This window comes from Sarcophilus harrisii, chromosome 3, assembly GCF_902635505.1.
Source record: "Sarcophilus harrisii chromosome 3, mSarHar1.11, whole genome shotgun sequence".
Lineage (NCBI taxonomy): Eukaryota > Metazoa > Chordata > Mammalia > Dasyuromorphia > Dasyuridae > Sarcophilus > Sarcophilus harrisii.
Window position 1 is genome coordinate 436,831,198 of NC_045428.1, and position 19,480 is coordinate 436,850,677.

A 19,480-nucleotide genomic window follows, 5' to 3' on the forward strand; every position below is an offset into this window, starting at 1 on the left:
CATACAGAAAAGCAAGCCATTTCTTTTTTGAGAAGCTGATATGAAGTTCCAACTTCAATTCATGAAGAGTTGTATATGTGGAATTGGGTAGGTGATATAAAAGGTAATGACAAATATTCTCTAAACTGAAAAGCCTTGTTCTTTTATGTGAAAGTTACTCATTTTTCATCTTTTTTGTTATAACAATTAAGGCAGCACTATTCAGGAAAATGTAATGCAGGTGAAGAAAGCTGAAGAGTGGTTGAGATTTTTGGTATTATTGAAGAAGGCTATTTCAATAGAACAGTAGATGATAAAGAATTGAAGGACGCTAAGTGTAGACAGTTCTTTCTAGAAGGTTGGCAGGTACTAAAAGGAAGGAAAAATAGAAAACTGAAGCCCTGAAATGAACGAATTTAAGATTATTTGTATGTTGTTTTCAAAGAAAGGGAGATATAAGCATATTTATAGCAGTGCTGTAGAGGGGGGAGAGACTAACAGAGAGAACAAGGGGAAATAAATGATAAGAAGAATAGGCTCCCAGAAGATATGGGAGTAGGTAAGCACAAGTAAAAGGTTTAGCCTTAACAAGGAAAATAGCTTCCTTTTCCTCACAGAGAGGATGGGTGAAAACATGGAATGGTTTTGAGATTTAGGACAAGGGTAAAGAGGGAGAAGAGTGTTACATTACTAAACTAATAGTCAGTATGTACACATAAAGGCAACTGTGTGGGAGGGTGTGAAGGGGACAGTAAAGGGACATCTAATATTTATTTCATGAGTTGTAATGAATACAGACTATTATTTGCAGTTTTTCTCTAGAGGCATGTTTGTGTCTGTTTTGGTTTTCTATAAACTATAACTGTCTCTATTAGAAAAGGAAAAAAATCCCTAAGGAGGGAGGTGTGTGTTAATACTTGGCATCAAGAAGCCAGGATTTCCTGATGGGGAATTGTACTAAAGTCTTTTTATCTTGTCCTTGGATGATTTGGCTGGTATGGTATTTTATTCATTTCAAGTCCATTTTTATGTACTATTTGTGGGTAATTCTAGTTCAAGGATCATACATTTTTCCAGAACAAGCAATCTGAAGAATAGAATGTGAAATTCTGGGCAAGGGGAACTGACTGCTCCATTTTTTTGGCCAAATCTACCAAAAGAGAAAACTGACATTAACAGTTTTTCTATGTCTCACTTGATTTTGTTGAGATTCTGGGATTGATACTAAAATTGCTATCAAAATATTCTCATTGGTTTAAGGCCTAAGAGGCAACAAAATGTGTCATTTATCATTTGCTATAAAGAAAACCATTCCTATATAATTTTAAATTGTTCTTTTTATAAACATAAATATGGTACCATTTTGGTAGGGAAATTGTCCAACAAATTTGAAAAAAAAAAATCAAAGTAAGAATTCTTGAAACACGCCAAAAGGAGGAATTTGTTCATTTTCAAGTGTTTAGGAGTAACTTTTTTTCTCTGCAAATTTTCTTTTATGATCTACTCTGAAGTTTGGGGAACCAACTTCACCAGCTGCTTCTCCATGCTGACTATAAGTATTAAGAGGAAATCCATTGGAGAGCTCAGAAAAAAATTATGCTTAAATTCAATTGTAAGCTGATATTAACATTTCAATTTGAGGCATCACTTCTGGAAATGGATTTTCACCCTTTTGCAGTATCTTCTGAGCTCTTCCACTAATTTTTTAAAATATTAATTAAAATAACATGAAGGAAAGTAGTAGATATATATCTTTATATTCTCTTTGTTCATGTAGTTTTTAGTTGTTTCTTACATTTTAATTCCATTTTGATGGGCAAATATTTTAACATTTTGAATATATTAATTTTTACTAGAAGCTCAGATACCTTCTTCAGAAAGGCAAAATTCTTGATTAATTGAATGTGGTAAAGTTTTTTGAGATTATAATCAGAAAGATTTATAGATTTAGCCTAATTTGCATTGTTTTGTGAAGTCATGTAAATATTGGAATAGCTTTTCCAAATTATCTTAATATTGCCCATCTGGATTTTCTTTGTGGAATTAGTAAAAAAAAAAAAAAAAATCCTGCATTCTTTTATTAAGTAACATATCTTATTTAATTAATTTTTGACTGAATTAATATTATTGTGGTTTTTCATTTTCCTAATATTATGTTTTTATAAGGCATTAGAACTGGACATTTTAAAAGGGGGGAACTTATTTTTAAACTCACTGAGCAAATGAGCAAAGAGAGACAATATACAATAAAATTTATTTTCTGTTGGTCTGAATGTTGAGTTAGAAGTAAAGGAACAAATATTATTAATTATGACAGTAGAAATTAATTAGATAATTATGTGTGCTCTATGTAACACTGAATATTCTTATCTTTTTCTCATCCCAAACCATTAGTAGAATTTTCTAATTTTCTAAATTTCTAAATTTTCTAAAAAAGCATTGTTAAGCAACTTCCTTATTGTTAGCTTAAGAATAATTATATATTGCAATTATTTACTAATAGTTTCCTAAATGCAGAGCATTACATTCAGCTCTAGGTGACATGCAAAAGAAACTGACCTCAAGAAACTTATAGGGAGATGACACTAACATATGATAAGATTTATAAATCTTTAGATTTGCAAAGTACTATACACACATTATTTCATTAGCTATATGCAATAACCTCATGAGATATGTACCATTATTATCTCCATTTTATAGATGGGGAAACTGAGCCTCTAGATAAGTCAGTTGTCTATGTTCACACTTCTAGTGAGTGTCAGAGGCAAGATTATAATCTGGATCTATACTGACTTCAAATGCAGTGTTCTTTCCTCTTACAACATACTGCAACAAAGTGCATTCAGAGGGCTGAGAGCAATTCAAGGAAATCAATCAAGGAAAGTTTCCTATAGGATGTGGCTTTTGAATTGTAGTTTAAAGATGAAGAGATCAGGGAAGGAAGAGAGGGCATAAAGCCGAGCCATATTCCAAACACAGGAAAGCATGGTATGTGTTTGGAGAAAAAGTAAGCTAATTAGGCTGGAGTATGAATTGCATGTGAGAGATAAATATTAGAGAACCCTGAAAATATCATGTCATGCTAAGTCTTATGGCAGCCCTTGAATTCTAAACAAGTGACTTTGAACTTGATTCAGTAGGCATTGAAGATTTTGGAGCAAAGACTGACATGATCAGATTTATGTGTAAAGAAGATAACTCTGGAAAGAAGGAACAATTGGAGAGGGAATTGGAGGGAAGATGAAGAAGGATTGCTTAAAGATTTAAGAGGCTTGCCTAAAATCCTATTTCAATTGCTAATTCAAGTGCAATTGCTATGTAGAGATATCATATGGACCAACTTCCCCATAGATTTCTTGTCAATATCAAATGAGAAAAATGAAATCCATTTATGAATACAGAATCTTTGTGAATCAATACAAAAGGGAAATTGTTTTGATGATAAAAGGGGAAAGAGGAGGAGCTCAACATCTCTTTTAAAAGTGCTAAGCTTTTTAGTGTCTCAACAAAGAAACTCTGTCTTCTCTTGAGGACTGGTTTTACAGAAAATGTTGAGAATATAAATTGTGGGAAATGTGGGGCAAGTTGCCATGCATATCATAAGTGAGCATAATAGCAAACATTAGGAATATAATGAGTTGGGAAAATTGTACATTGAAGGAAAATACAATTTTTAAATATTTATCTATATAGATAGATTTTTTACAAAATGAAAATTATGGAAATAACAACTAGAAAGAAGGTAAATTATTGGTTGGAACAGAGATTAGAGTCTTTCCAATTTATTCTTATTTCCAATCATTTATTTCTATTTCCCACATGAAAAACATTAGGAAAGAGTGCTGAGAAGAAAGTGACCATGGCCAAAAGGTTGCGGCCTGGAGGTAGGCCTGTGAGTGAGTCCTCCCCGGTTGGTAGGACCAAGTCTTAGCCCACATCAATTCCTTTGACTTTGCCCAGTTCTCTATGAAAAGCTTATTCACTTTTCTTCTTTTGGGCATAAGAACAAGGACCCCTAAGTCATCCTTGTATTGAATCCAGTGTATTGAATATATTAGGAATCCTCTATGGGTCATCTTTATTGGTTGACTCCAGATTGTTAACTTTTTATTAATGTACTTTCTTTTCCAAAGTTCACTGTCTTCAGGTCATATAGTCCTGAAATTTTCTTTCTTCATGGTAGTTGGGGTTTTAGTCTATTTTTTCTTATAGCATCTTGAACTTTCTACATGGATGAGCTCAGAAGTTAAAGACCCTTTCCTGATCCTGCCAGTGGCTATTAACCTTAGCTCCTTAGCACTAAAGATTACTATACTATATAGAGATATAGATATATATATATAGATATATATATCTCCATACATATATATGTATATATATGTATGTATATGTATATATACATATATATATATATATATATATATATATATATATCCATTCTGTCAGGTCTTCTGTAGAATTTTCCTTAGTTTCTTCTCTTAATCTTTTGCTCATGAGATGATGAATCCAAGCATCCAGATAGTAAGAATTCAGTTGATTCTTAGCTAACAACTTTTTTATTAGATTTTTTTCAGCTAACGTGGTAGATTTTCTAAGAAAATTGACATACTTTGAATCTCAAGGATGCACTTGATCTCCAGAAGATTGGAGTATGAAATAACTGCATGAGTTAGGCACTTAAAAAAGATAGAAAATGGTAGAAAATATTAAAAGTCCATTCTTAGGGCAATTTTTGTCTACTTTATCACACTGGTCCAGGCTTCATGTAGAATCTAGGAAAATACTTTCTTTGATAAATAATAGTTTGCTTTTATTTCTTTTTGCCCTTATTAGTGACTAGATATAAGAAAGGCAAATACTACCAGAGATTCTGTACAGAGCTAGTCTAATTACATTTCTGCATTGTTTATACCAGCAAATTCACAAAGAATGGAAAGCCAGAGTCATTAGCAATGTGTTGGGATGGATCACTGGGGATACACATAATGGTAAGCATCAAGGGGGTTATGGAAAATTAACAAGACAAAAACAAATGTTAATTGTAGTTCATTTGAAATTTGCTGGAAAAATCAAAATATTTTCTGTAAGCCTAGATGTTTCATTTTTTGTTGTGACAGTTTTAATTTCAATTCTGTTTTCCATCTGCAAGATGAATGTTCTTCTGTTTAAAAACTTTCCCTCAAAAGTTACCATTTCCTGGGTATACAAGTAGATCATATGTCAAAGGGAAACAGGTAATTGAAGAAAACTTTTTAGGAAGATGACAAATATGGCCTCTAACTTAGCATTTCTAATATATTTTTTAGGTCACACGCATACAAACACAGAGCTGTTAATGTATAGTACATAGCATGTGTTTGAGAGTGAGAATGTAGACTCAGACTAAGCATGCTATAAAGAATTTTAATTTGTGACAAAACAAAACCTTGAGTCAAATGAGAACTTTAAAGACCACTTCACCAAAGAATGCTTTACCAGGACTTTGTGTTGAGCAAACAACCAAATAAAACTATCTTATACAGTAGTCTTTCATCCCAAGCCAAAAGTGGATGTTCACTTACTAATGAGGAACTTCTTGCAGCCTATTAAATAATTACTGGGTGAGGAAGTGCATGCAGTGCAATGTGAATGTCCCAAAGAGGAACCCTTATTAATATTTCATAAAAGCCCTGAGAACAGAATTCCAGCCCATTTTCCAGTGCCTCTTTGCCAATTTTCTGTGCCCAAGTGTGATTTGCTACTTTCCTGCTTTTCAGCTCTCCTCACATTGATAGAGTGAGTCTGGTAAACAATTATTCCTAATGAATTAACTGTCTCCTGTAATTGCTATAAAAGATTTCATTGTGTCCTTTAAATAAAACAACAAAAAAAGTCTGAGTCATGCAAATTCTATCTTGTATGGGTTGAATGGTGAACTTGCTGCCATGAATGGTGGAGCTTCCCAGGACTGGGAACATTGGAATATAATGACATGGAATGTGGGAAGATGCATTGGAGATGGGGGAATAGGATACTAGAATTCTGTGTATCTCTAAATCTATCTTTATTCAAAGGGGGAGGAGTTGAGTGAATACCTTCGTATTGAATCAGTGAGTTAATTACTTGGGAGAAGATATTTAGACAATGTAGGAAATTACTACATGAGGGAAATTATTTACAAAATGAAACAAAAAAATATTGCAACTAATAAAGTTTATTGTCCCCAGAACTATGGTGTTTAGGATACAGTTTTGACATAATTTCTCTGTCCTGTCTTAGGAGGAAGTGGACTTTTATGCATTTAGAAGATGAAAAAAGAATAAGAAATAGGCCTAGTTATTGTCTTCTTAGTTTCATATTTCAAAGAGGGTCTGGTCTGACCTTGTTCAAAACCAGGTTCATTTTGGTCATGGAAGGCCTTTCAGATTAAAAAAATTCCTTATTCTATCCCTACATGTTGAAATCCTACCCATCTTGCAAATCCAAATGCAGGAGTTACTTCCTCCATAGAACTGTCCATTTCCCCCCCCCCCCCAATATCTCATAGCAATTTTTTATACCTCTTTGAAGCACTTATATTTCTCATATTTGTTAGTTATCTCTCATCACCCTAACTAGATTTAATCTTTTTAAAGATGAAGATTATGTTTTCTTCATCTTTGTATCCCTCAGTAGATGCTAACTAACTATTTGGCAGATTGAATTGAAGTACAAAATTTTAAAAAAACTAAATCTACTCTAGAGGCCTCTCCAGTGATTCAGGTCATTTTGGTCCAGGATGCCCAGGGCAATCAACTAACCAAAAGACATTAAAATTGACATAGATTCTACTACCTTCAGAACTGAGGAAAGTTTGGGATATCTTCCCAAAATTACTATCGAGATAAACTCTCTGGGGAAAATACAGGTTGGATAAAACCCAATCCAAACCCAATGAGTTTGGCTGAAATCAAACCAGTTTCCAGAATGCAGAGAGTCAAAAGTGGTTGAATATACTGAATTGGACTTGTTTTGACATTTTCAACTAACAGTACAGTCCTCTCCTTGTAATTTTTTTCAGTGTGTGGATGTGTTTGATGCCCTGTAGTAAAGCCTCATCCTCTCAATTTATTGCCAGGAATTAATGTCCTATACCAGAGGTCAGAAAACCCTCAGTTCTGTAAAACATCAGCAGAGGTATTGGGTGCATGGAGTACTTTGAGGGGCCCAGTGATGCTCCTATTTTTAGATGAATTGGAAGGTATATTAGGATCATCTGAGGAGGGCATTTACAGATAAGAAAAATAAGAAAGATAGTTGACATGTAACATTTACCAGAAGTAAATAAAGCCTGTTAAAATTTTTCTGGCATGATCATGGAGTGGAGAAAACATTTAGCCAGAGGCATAGAAAAAATGGAGTGAGTACAGGGAAGCAGAGGGAGGTGGAGCAATGTATGGCATTGAAAAGTTTTGACTGGGTCTCCTCCATTTGTTAGTGATTGTGGTAAGTGGGATGTTCTCATGCTGGTGCCAGACAAACATAATGTAATGGTGTAAATGGAATGAGTAATTATGACATTGTCATATCAGACCCAGACTAGTATTGTTTCCCTGAATTTTATCATTATTACTTCCCCTATTAAATTTCATCTTGTTACTCTCCCACATTACTGAATTCTCCTTCCTTGTACAAAACAATCCAATTATGGCTTCCTGTTATCTACTGAGTACCAGTTAGACTCCTCAACTTCACATTCAATACCTATCCCTACTCCCAGTCTGGTACCACTTTGTCTTTCTAGCCTTGTCTCATTTTTCTGACTATAGACTTGATTTTCTTAAAAGCTAGACCATGCCTATTACATAGCAAGCTCTTAAACAAATGCTAATTCATTCATTCTCTATGCTTTGTAGGCCATGTTGTCAATTTTTAGGCATATGAAAAATGAGCATTTTCTGCTATCTTGTCAAAATTCCCTCACTCTCCAGATTGAGGCTGGAATTAATTTCATTCTTCAGTGATGTGGTGCCATTTGGAGCCATGGTTTCATGATAGACCATAGCTGCTGAGATATTGATGAGAAGCTTCTTGAGGCATTTTCATTCTCAGGAATTCCATGATAAGCTCCCTGGGGATTTTAAATGCTAGTCCATCATCCATGGTTTGTAACTAGTGGGTGCCTGGAGCAGTGGTACAGTGGTCAGACCTGCCTGTTTATAGACATTCTCCATAGTAGATAGATTTCAGGGGGTCCATGAATATCGATAGGAAGAAGATTGAATTTTATTTTTTCACTAAACTTGCTTTTTTTTTACCATAGTTTTAAAAGATATTCTTCTGAGAAAGGATCCTTAGGCTTCCCCTGACTGCCAAAGGAGTCCATGACAAAAAAAGGGAGGAGTTAGTAACTCTTGTCTTAGAGTCTCTTTTATAGATACAATTATCAAAAAAGTTCTAGGTAAAATTGTGACATAGAGGAAGTTTGTTTTTTTATTCCATAGTTTGTTTTATCATGTACACCACTCAACCCCCATACCCAGCCTTCAACTTTATTCTGTTCCCAGATATTCACTGTTCCCATTTCAATGTTCATTATCCTCCTACAGTAGCATCCCATGCTCTCTCTTCAAAGTCCCATCAAAACTAGCCTGATCTTTGTCTTATCTCTTCAAGCCTTGTACCTCTTTGTGGCTATCTAAACTATCTAAACTAGTCAACTAAAACTTAAAGATTAACCCTTTTATATAGCATATATGTATTCTGACAGAGTGAGAGATTTCTAGAGACTATATTTTTCACACAGAGTAATTAAAATGGATTTTTCAGACACTGGAGCAGATTGATGTATAAGAGAGCATATTCAATTTCCACTTCTTCCAGGAAGTCCTTGCTTATTAACTACTTGGGATTACAATGTGTTTTTTTTTTTAAGTTTGACTTCCCTGGAATTTATTGCTTATATTAGACAGCTTACCATTTACCTTCTTGTATTGTTCTCTGGGTTTTTCTCCCATGAATCTATGACACCTTCTCAATGAAACTATAAGCAAGAATTATGTCTTGTACCTTTATTCTTATGTAATATGTGGGCTGTGAACACTTGTTGAATTGAATTGAAACACTTACAGTAATCATGAGTTTAATGTTTGACACTCTCATTGAACAATTAGAAACCTGTTGCTATCAAGGTGGAAGACTGTTTCCCCTACATCAGCATCATTGTATATATCATTATATAAATGTATGTTTCTATATTGGAATTCCTCATTTTATCACTGCCAAATAGAAACTGTTGTGATAAGTTTGTTCAAACATCTATAAGATGACCTTTTACTTTCATCCACTTTTGTCATGTTAATAGAGGTGCCATGTCACCTTTGTGAAATAGGTAGGGGGTTATCAAATGATGAATCATTTCTAATTTTAGCAGGTCTGACATAAGTGATTGTGTCTGATTACTTCCTAAGGAAAAACATCTCAGGAGGAATTAGGTAACTGTCTTTTTCTGTGAATTGTTCATAATGAAGAAGTCTGATTTCATTCAGGGGAAAGGTTTTATATCCATATCCAGGTCACTAGCTAACTTGCTTCACATGTTTCTGGATAATTCATTATTTTTGTCTCTTATGGACCATTCATGTTTCATGATACAGAGGTTATTCTCTTGGAATTTAGTTATCTCCTATTTACCACATACCAAGAAGACTCAGGATTCATTGTAACCTAGCAAACCTTACTGAGTAATATTTAGAAGACTTAACATGTGTAAAAAGAAGTAGGGAGAGAAAGATTCTGAGGTTTCTAGGGAGCTATCAGAGGATTCTATCCTTCCTTTCACCACAAATCAAAACATAACTTCCATCATTTGCTTTCCTTAAGCCTTTTGAAAATTCTAACTACATGTGTATTTCATTTGTTTATTTTTCCCCTTCTTGTACTGATAATGAGTTCTTTTCTAACTCAGTAACCATGTTTCAAAAGAAAGCATTGGAAACCACATGAGCAAGTTAAGCCTGAAGTCTTAAGCTAGAAAATAATGGTCCTATTATATCTTTTTAGTAAAAACATTTTCCATACAATTGTGTGTTATATTTCTATACTTTTGGTGAAATTGTGAGCCATCCTTGAGGGAGGAAGGACAATCAGTTATTCTCCCAGTGACTTATAAGATAGCCTTTATGCACTATTCATGGAATAATAATAAGAAACAACGGTGCCCTACTAATTTGCCATTATAAGAATTTAACCAACCTGCTCATGGAAACTATCCAGTCCTGAATACATGAAGTCTACTTTTTAGATGACTGAAGTTTCCATTTTTACCATACCATAGTTCAATAAATTTATTTCTTTATCTTCAGAGATAGTTTAGGACTTGAATATCATCATCCTAATCAAAATCTCATAATATTTAAATAGTACTTTAAGGTTTATAGAATTTTCCATGTTTTTTTACTTGATATTCCAGCAACTTCATGAGGTAAATGTTCTTATTATTCCCATTTTACAGATGGGGAAATTGAGGCAGAGAGAGGTGACCAGAGTATCTGGCAAAATTCAGACTCAGGTCTTCCTAGATCTAAGTCCAGCATTCTACCCACAGTGATAACAATAAGTTTTTTTTATTAAGAATTCTTCTCAAAAGTGTTAAAGGAATAAGGGAGATTGTTTATAGCCACTTACAGCCACAGTTCAAAAGGGACAAAAAGAATGAATTATCCAGAAACATGTGAAGCAAGTTAGCTAGTAACTTGGATATGGATATAAAACATCTCCTTGAATGAAAGCAGACTTCTTCATTGTGGATAATTCACAGAAAAAGACAGTTACCTATTCCTCCTGAGATGTCTTTTCTTAGGAAGTAATCAAACACAATTACTTATCTCAGATCTGCTAAAAATTAGGAATGATTCATCATTTGATAACCTCCTACCTATTTCAATCATTCCTGAATCAAAGTCTGTTTTTTCATTAATACCTTTCCCAGTTAAAACCAATTTCTGTAGTAAATAAAAGTAATGACAATTCCTGTTCATAGAATGCTTTACCTTTCACAAAATGTGTTCCTCACAATGAACCCATGAGGTAAGTATCGTGAGTATTACCACTTTTGTTTTACAACTGAAGAAACTAAAACTTTATAGAGACAACATGACTTGTTCTTCATCTCAGAGCTAATAGGTATCAGAGCCAAATCTAAACTCAAATCTTCTGATCCTGTGTCCAGGATTTTTTCCCCCAAAGTACTGGGAAAGAATGTGTTGGTCCTTTTGTTTTGAAATTCAAGTCTATACTCTTCCAGTCTAAACATTACCCATACTTGATGAAAGACACACTGGCAATGACTCAGATTTTGAGAAGATAAAAGTAAATCCCTGGGACTATTGAAGTTTATGATAGAATCAAACAGAAAAGGGAAAAAAAGGAGGAAGGAAGGAAGGGTTGGGGAAGACAGAATCTTATTCAGAGTCTGAATGGGCTGGAAGGTTGACTAGAGCAGGAAAGAATGTATGCCAAGAAGAACACGAAAGGCTCTTATCTAAACAGAGATGGGTCAGGACCCATGGTCACCTTCACCATTGACCAAAAAAATGGAACCAAAAATGTTGATCCTTTGAAACATATTTAACCCCCCTGCCTCATCTAGAGAAGACATATTGAAGTTTTATAAGACCCAAAGAATCACAAAACTTCCCTTACTGTAGAATAGAACTCACTGCTCCAGATTCTACAGTCTAAGCCTGATTCTTGTACTGGCCACTCTGAAGTTCCAGAACTTTTGCTTAGAGAAAAAAAGTAGGATCTATTCCAACCCAGCATCCCTCCCTAAATTTTCTCTCTACTTCCACACCCTCTCCAGTTCTTCCCCACCATTATCTCCCAGCATACAGAATATATATTATTTGTTTTTAAAGAATGTGCAGGGAAGATAGTTTTTTTAAAAAATAAATTCTATTAATCTAATGGCTCAGATACATTTGTCTTGAATATTCTGACACAATATCTACAGTAGCAAAAAAATGTTTATATCTTGACCCTTCAATAGGCTAACATATTTTAGCTCTAAGAGCCACTCACAATCCATCCTGGCAAGGTTTCAATGGGTAGTTTGTTCTTTCTCCTTTTTTTTTTTTTTAAAGGACATTTTACAGCCTTGATTTGATCTTTACTACTGTTGTAACCTTTTGTTTCCTGACTTGAAATGATTCAATATTCTTACAAATAGATTCTAATCACTTTAGCGCGTGCTGTAAAATCCCATTCAGGAGATAAGCAGAGTTCTCAAAATAGACTCTCAGATTTCAGTATCCAAAGGAGAAACTTTGGGACTTTCTATCTTGGGACTTTCTAGATGTTCTCTAGCTCTTCTTTAAAGAAATTTCTTGTAAAATGCATTCAAGATGAGAATAAAACAGATTAACCTCATTCTATGGTATTTTTACTTGAACTTTGCTAGAAATAATACAGACTTAAAAAACATAAGACCCCAAAGAAAGAAAAGAAAAGAAGCAAACGGTTTTGTTCTATTGTTACTGAAATGATGAAGCCCATCAGGAAGTAGCAAGAAACTCCTATAATTTTAGCATCAAATTTTTTTTATTAAGAATACTCTTCAGTATTTGGATCTACAGGTTTGTGATTATTAGAGAGTTCATTTTCATCTAAAGTACATCATTCCTTTAAAGCATAGCAATGGATCTGTTTAGGACTATTTTTTCTCCATTGAATCACAGAATTTTAGAAATGGAAAAGACAACTGCAGTTTTCTAATTCAACCCATACTTGAAATGAATTCTCACTTTAATATGCCCAACAAGTAATCATTAGCATTAGCATTAGCAAAGATATGCTAGTGTCTTTAGGGTCAGACCATATGACTAGGTAGAACACAAAAGATTTTCCTCCTAGTCTGGAATTATATTTGCAATATGGGTGGATCTCATGTCACATAGAGTCTTAGATCATAGCTTCATGAAATTAGAGCCAAAACGGACTTGGGAAATCATCTGGTTCAAACTCTTTACTTTATATGTGAGGAAAGTGACCTTTATTTACATTTAGGGATGATTTAGATTCTTTGGGAATAAAAAACACTGCTTGGGATACAGTGATATAGGGTCCTTAACTTCTTTGATAAATCTATAATCTCATTAGTATGGGTACTCTTCTTCAAAAAATAGTACAATTGCAATCCTTCTCTATCTTCTCATTTAATGTGATTTTTCTTCTTCCTATTCTCCTATAAATCATCCACATATGGTTGATGCAACATGAGGAGCCCCTACATTTAGTCCTTGACACTCTTCACAGATAAATATTTAGAATAAAATATAAGGTGCTACCATCATATTCTGTTCAAGTCTTGGGTCTTCAAAACCCAAGGGACACATCTTTATTTTGTTGTTGGTTTCCTGATGAAAGATATAGATGATATTCAGAGTTGTACCAACAAATATAGATTATCATAAAATAAACATAATAATCCTTTTCTTCATAACCATTTATTACTTGTTGCATTAAAGCATTATAAATAGGTATCACAGAACCAAAATTTTATAATTGGAAAGATCTTCCAATCTATTATGTATCTAGACAGGAATTTCTCCTAAAATATCTCTGATAAGTATGCATCCAGATTCTGTTTGGGGCCTTATACTGGAAAACAAACTACATCTTAAGACAGCCAGACTTTGGGCAACTCTAATTGTTGGGAAATGATTCCTTAAATCAAGCCTAAATCTTGTGCTCTGAAGACTTACTCAGATATTGGCATATCCTATTCTATATATATGTATATATATATATATACATATACTCTATAATTATATGTATATGTAGTTAATAGATTTCCTTAAATTCTGAGATAATGGTGTGATTGATTTTTTGATACTTAAATTCAACTCATTATTTTAATTCATTTAATATAAACCCATAAATGGCATGGTTTAAGTAAACAGACAGAATATTTTATCTTTCTTAAGTGTTTAAAAAAAAAAAAAAAAAGAATGCACTGGTTTCTGATTCTCCTTGGCCAGACTGACATTCTTCCTTTTAATATTATCCATCATTCTCAAGTACAAAGCTTTGCACACATCCTTACTTGAAAATGTAGTTAATTATAGGAAAGTTATTGGCCTTGTCTATTATACTGGAATAGCTAATTATTTAACTATAAGGATACTAATTTCATTCTTTTATCTACCAATGTGCTAATCCAGAAGAGGCAGGTTGATTTTTCTTAAGCATGTATATGCTAATAAATTTGGCACATCAGAGAGAATTATTTGGTCTTAGTTATGTGAGGCAGAATAGCATAATTCTCCATTTGCCTTGGAGTTAGAAGAACCAGATTTGAATCTTACCTTAGATATTTGTTAGGTGTGTGTCTATGGGCATGTTTCTTAATAGCTTGAATTTTCAGTTTTTTCATCATTAAAATTGCAGTCGTACTTTTACTACATACCTCATAGGTTTGTTGTTAAGGCAAATATCAGATGTCAAAGTACTATATAAGTGTGAATTATTATGACTTACAATAACCACATGTTCACATCTGGACATAAGGTAGAGCTCTCAAAAGACTGATTTCTTTGGTAGAATTTATTATTCCCACTTTCACCCTAATCCAAATAAACCAATACTAAGGATTTAGTGGGAAAATGCTTAAGTGGAAAAGTTACGAGTGTTCTTTGCTTCTTGAAAACTGGATTCTGGTAGGTCTTATTGGTTGACCTAGAAGCGCTGATTTGAAGAAAGTTAAGAAGGGATCACTACCAGATTGGCTCAAGGAACTTTCATGGTGAAAGAACTTTAGAAATTATTATGATAAAATTATAACAGAATTAAATGAATGGGAAAAGTCAGGTAGGGTGGCCTGGGAAGTTGAAATAGTTCCTTTCTAGTGAGAGGGATGAAACCATTGCTACTTGAGATCAATCTTAAATGAAAAGGATGTCTATAGATGTGGTGAAGAAGTCCCCCATGGGTCACAGACTTCTTATCTTCCTAACAGCATGTCTTGTGGATAATAATAGGGAATAGAGTCTAGACAGGTGTTTTCATTGGAATGCGAAATTCTCAGATAAACTCTTTAACAATATAAGTTGGCACCTTCTCAACAATTGATAGTCACAGAGTTATCTAGACCAGTGCTATCTCATTTAGAAATAGGAATCACTCATCTGTGTATAAGGATCTATGTGGGCTGCATATTAACTTCATTTAAAAGTGTAATGTTCTCTGTTTTCATTTATTTTGTTAAGTACCTCCCAATTACATTTTACTCTGGTTCAAGGAGTATTGTGAGCAGAGACTAAACCTCTAGGCTAGAGCACTGAGAGATTAAATATACTCAGAATATACCATGGGTTCGAATTCTATCCACTATATCAGGTTGCCTCTCAATTAAAAAAAATTAACAATAGTCACCATTTCTGTAGCACTTTAAGGATTACACTCATAACAACACTGTGATATGGATAGTGTGTTATTCTTGCTGTTTTTACAGATGAGGAATTCAGACTTAGAGAATTTAAGTGGCTTTCCTAGGTTTATACATCTAGTAAGTATCAGAGCAAGAAATCAAAACAAAGTAATCAGCCCCTAAGTCTAGCACTATTTCCACTTCATCAAAAGGGATACTGGGCAAGATTATTTGCTTGTTATTTTGTTATTACTTGTCTTTTTAAAAAAAATTACTTGGCTCATCATATTTCCCACCACTAATAGTAACAAAAAATCAATCCAAAGTGCCTTCTCTACCAAAAGTATATTAGTAGTGTTCTGTTTATGAAACATAGCATTTCTCCATTATGTACAGAAAGCAAAGTTTAGTGTTAAATCAAATCAAATAACATAGTCCACCAGAGGTCTCCAAATTCGAATTACATGACTGATGAGACTGATAAATACATCATTTACATTGTCCTGTCTTCAAGGGCTATGGCATCTTTGTTTCTTAATATTCATTTATTTATGTCAGTCTTTAGCCTGAAATGAATTCATGTTTCAACTCTAGGGCAGGCTCCATAGATGACATGTAGTACACTCTTACCCCGGAAATTTTTTTCCTTTCAATAGTTATAAATACCCCCATGCTATTGTACTTGGCATGCTGTATGCAAATGGAGGTAGGAGGTCTAAAACTCATTAGGAAAGGGAGAGAGCTGAGGAGTGTATGGAGGATAGTGTAAAACTAAAGTTGATAACAGTGGCCTTGTCCAGAATAGGCCATGGGATTTTCCTTATCTCACTTTGGCAGGAGGCACGGTGAGCTTCCTGTGCGAAATCAGGAGCGTATGCTGCTTTCCTCTTGTTGTTTAGCTTCCTCCTCTCTACAAGACGGTTCCCAGCACCGTGATTATCTCTGCATCTTCAAACATGGCACAATCTACTTCCTTAAGAGCTTGATGTATTCTTAAGGTTCAAGCAAATTCCCTTCCCCCGCCAAGTCTCTTTTCAAGTGCTGTTTCATAGCCAATGCCCAAAATGAGATTCTATTTTTAAGTGTGAGCTTCCCAGTTACCAAAAAGAAAAAAAAGTTCCTCAAATGGAAATACATAAAAAGTGCAAAGAAAATAGCAACTACAGGTCTTTGTGGCTCATTAATACAGTATTGGGCTTTCAAAGAGTGAAATCCATCTATGATCTTCTACTGCTAAAGTTTGTAGAAATAATGTGTGGCTAGGTCAAAATAACTGGCTGAACAAATTCAAGAAAGGAATGGATCTAAGGTCAAACAGGACTGAGTTGAGCCTATGAATTTGGACAGCAAGCCTTCTGTCATCCTTAGTGCTGGGAAATTTCCCAGTCTTATTTCACCCTAGTGTGTAGATTTGCATTTCCTGAAGACAGTCCTATGAGATTAACATCCTGAACCATAACTACATTATCCACATTATGCTGAACATTAGAATAAAAATTAAAGATCTCCTATTCCAAGCACAATTTTTTTTAAGCCATTGTAGATGTAAGCATCAAATGTAAAAAAAAAAAAAGTTTGAAGTTAAAAGTACAAGTTAAGCATATCAACTATGATAAGAGAGAGAGCATTAATATTAGGGGAAGAAGTAATGTCACTTTTATACATGTGTGATTTTTTAAAATTACTTTTAAAAATGCTTCAAAGAGGAGGGGAAAATGGTATTTAACAAATAGCATTACTGCTTAGGAGGAAGTAAATTAAAAGCCTGTTGAGATATTACAGTTTTGGCAAGTATTAGTAATGTAAGAAGAATTGAGAATTGTGTCCAGAGTCTGAGAATTATTTTGGGACAATGATATATAATATATATTAAAAAGTTTTATTGTATATTATATAATATGTATTTATTATGTATATATATAACTATGTATATATGTATATATAAAATATGTATAATTATATAATATGTATATTATATAAAATTTTCACTAAAATATTTTGTTGAAACTTTGACTTTATCCTTCAGCTTTATTACTCATTCATTAATATATAAGATAATTATTTTTCTTTTTAGCTGGGTCATATTTTAGCTGGGTCACAAGAATATTTTATTTGATTTTTCTTCATGCTATGTTTGGAATATTTTTCATTACTTTTATACATTTCCATAGCATTTCATTATTGCTTATGTAATTTTTAACACAATGTCCTTTAGGTTCATTTTTTCTCCTATTTCACTCTAGGAAAATTTTTCTGATTCTTTCTAGGACTCTACTGGTGTACCACATGACCACTATCTAAAACAATTTTTCAGACTGTGGACACAATTACCCTAAGCACTACACAAAATAGCACTGAGGAAAAGTCATTATCTCTAGGGAATGACTTCTTTGAGACTTTGTATTGGACCTTCTGAGTAGTACTAGAGAAACTTTTAAGTGTATGACTCAGGTATTTTCTGCAATATTGCAATGGAACATCTCAGTAGTTGACATCCATCAAAAAATCTCGCAAAATATTAATATTTGCATAAGAATGCTTTTTTGAAGGAGTACATTCAAAGCTTTATCTTGTTTTACTGAGTCAAATGCTTTCCTGCCATCAATAATAATAAACACAGTGAGATCTTCTGTTTCCTATGCTGCTTTGTCAATTGGTTATCTATGAAGGTGTGAGCTCTAGTAGAAAGTCATATGTGAAACTCTACCTACTCTTTCCCCATATTTTCATTAATTATACATATTAATTTTTAAAAATCAAACACATACTAGTTTTAAAACATTCATCTCATCCATCCCTTCATCTGATAGATGATGAGACTAAGACTCAGCTAAAGTAATTTGCTAAAATACTCTAAAAGTTCAGAAGGATTTAATTGAATTTCATAAAAGTTCTATGGTGTTTGTTTCCATTTGTACCTAATTAGCCCCATAAAACAAATGCAGTTTTCTATTATAAAGCCAATTCCTTTTAGATATAATGAGATCTTTTCTTTTTTTTTTTTTTAACATAACTTCAAAGTTGTTGAGTTGTTTTGTCTGTTAGTTCATTTTTTTAAAAAATGTTACCATCTTGGGGTAAAGGATTTTTAGCTTTCTAGTTATCTATTTAATTTATCCTTTATTGTGATTCTTAGGATGGAATTGGTACATAGCAAAGCAATCTTGGGGTCAGTAAGACTTGGATTAAAGTTTTGCCTCTGATTTATATTATTTGGAAATTATTGAATCTTTCAGTGACACAGGAAAGTCTCTAATATTGTCCATTAAAAGTTAGTTGATGATCTATGTTGGTGAAAAATAAGATTCCACACTGGGAGTCCTTCTCACTGTGATGAAATTACAGATTTAGCCAATGCATCTTTGGTAGAATATTCACTTTACATGAAAGATATACACAGCTGTCCAAATGTAACTGTTTTTCTATACAGAGAATGGAAAAAGTGGTCTACACAAAATTTGCATCTTAGTTATTTAAACTCACTGATTTACTCTCAGAACTAATACTTAAAATACCATGAAGTCTTCATCCAGTATTATCACGGCCTTGATACTGCTATAAAAAGCAGTGTTTTAATGACAACTCTTTTGTGCTTCCAGGTATGACTTTTGCTCTAACAATGACAAATCTTTCAACTTGGATGCTGACAGCAATATTGGAAATAGAATCCAGACTATCACTCAACGTATGGCCGTAATAGAAGGAAAGAATAAGGTATTGTTTGTAAAATGCAAAAAAACATATCCTATTTTATTACTTGTGAAACAATAACTTGGAATCTCTGATTGATGAGAGTTAGGTACAATCCAAATATATAAAAACCTAAATGTAGTTTAGGTACATATCTTAGATAAAGCATTGGCATTGTCTGAAGTGGTGAAGAGACCTGCTGAAACTTCTCAGCTGACATATTCTCAGAAATGTTTATAATTCCAAAATAGTAAGCTTGCTACTCAAATAAAGAAAAATGGAGAGGTCCTCTCCTGCAGCAAAATAATACTTATAAACAAGGCCTCCAAAGAGATGTAGGCCAGATAATTGAGATTGTACTGCATTTATTTGGATAAAACTGAACAATTGAGTTGCATAAAATATTGTTCCCCAAATATTTTC

The 19,480-nt window shown here is 33.5% G+C and overlaps 1 protein-coding gene across 1 annotated transcript in view; it reads left to right on the forward strand.

Moving 5' to 3' along the window:
* FLT1 (fms related receptor tyrosine kinase 1) overlaps nucleotides 1-19,480 on the forward strand; it is a 172,510-nt gene that overhangs the window by 58,125 nt on the left and 94,905 nt on the right. The window contains exon 11 of the mRNA XM_023499591.2: nucleotides 18,967-19,081. Within this exon, the coding sequence (XP_023355359.1) occupies nucleotides 18,967-19,081 (115 nt within the window). The remainder of the gene's footprint in view (nucleotides 1-18,966; nucleotides 19,082-19,480) is intronic.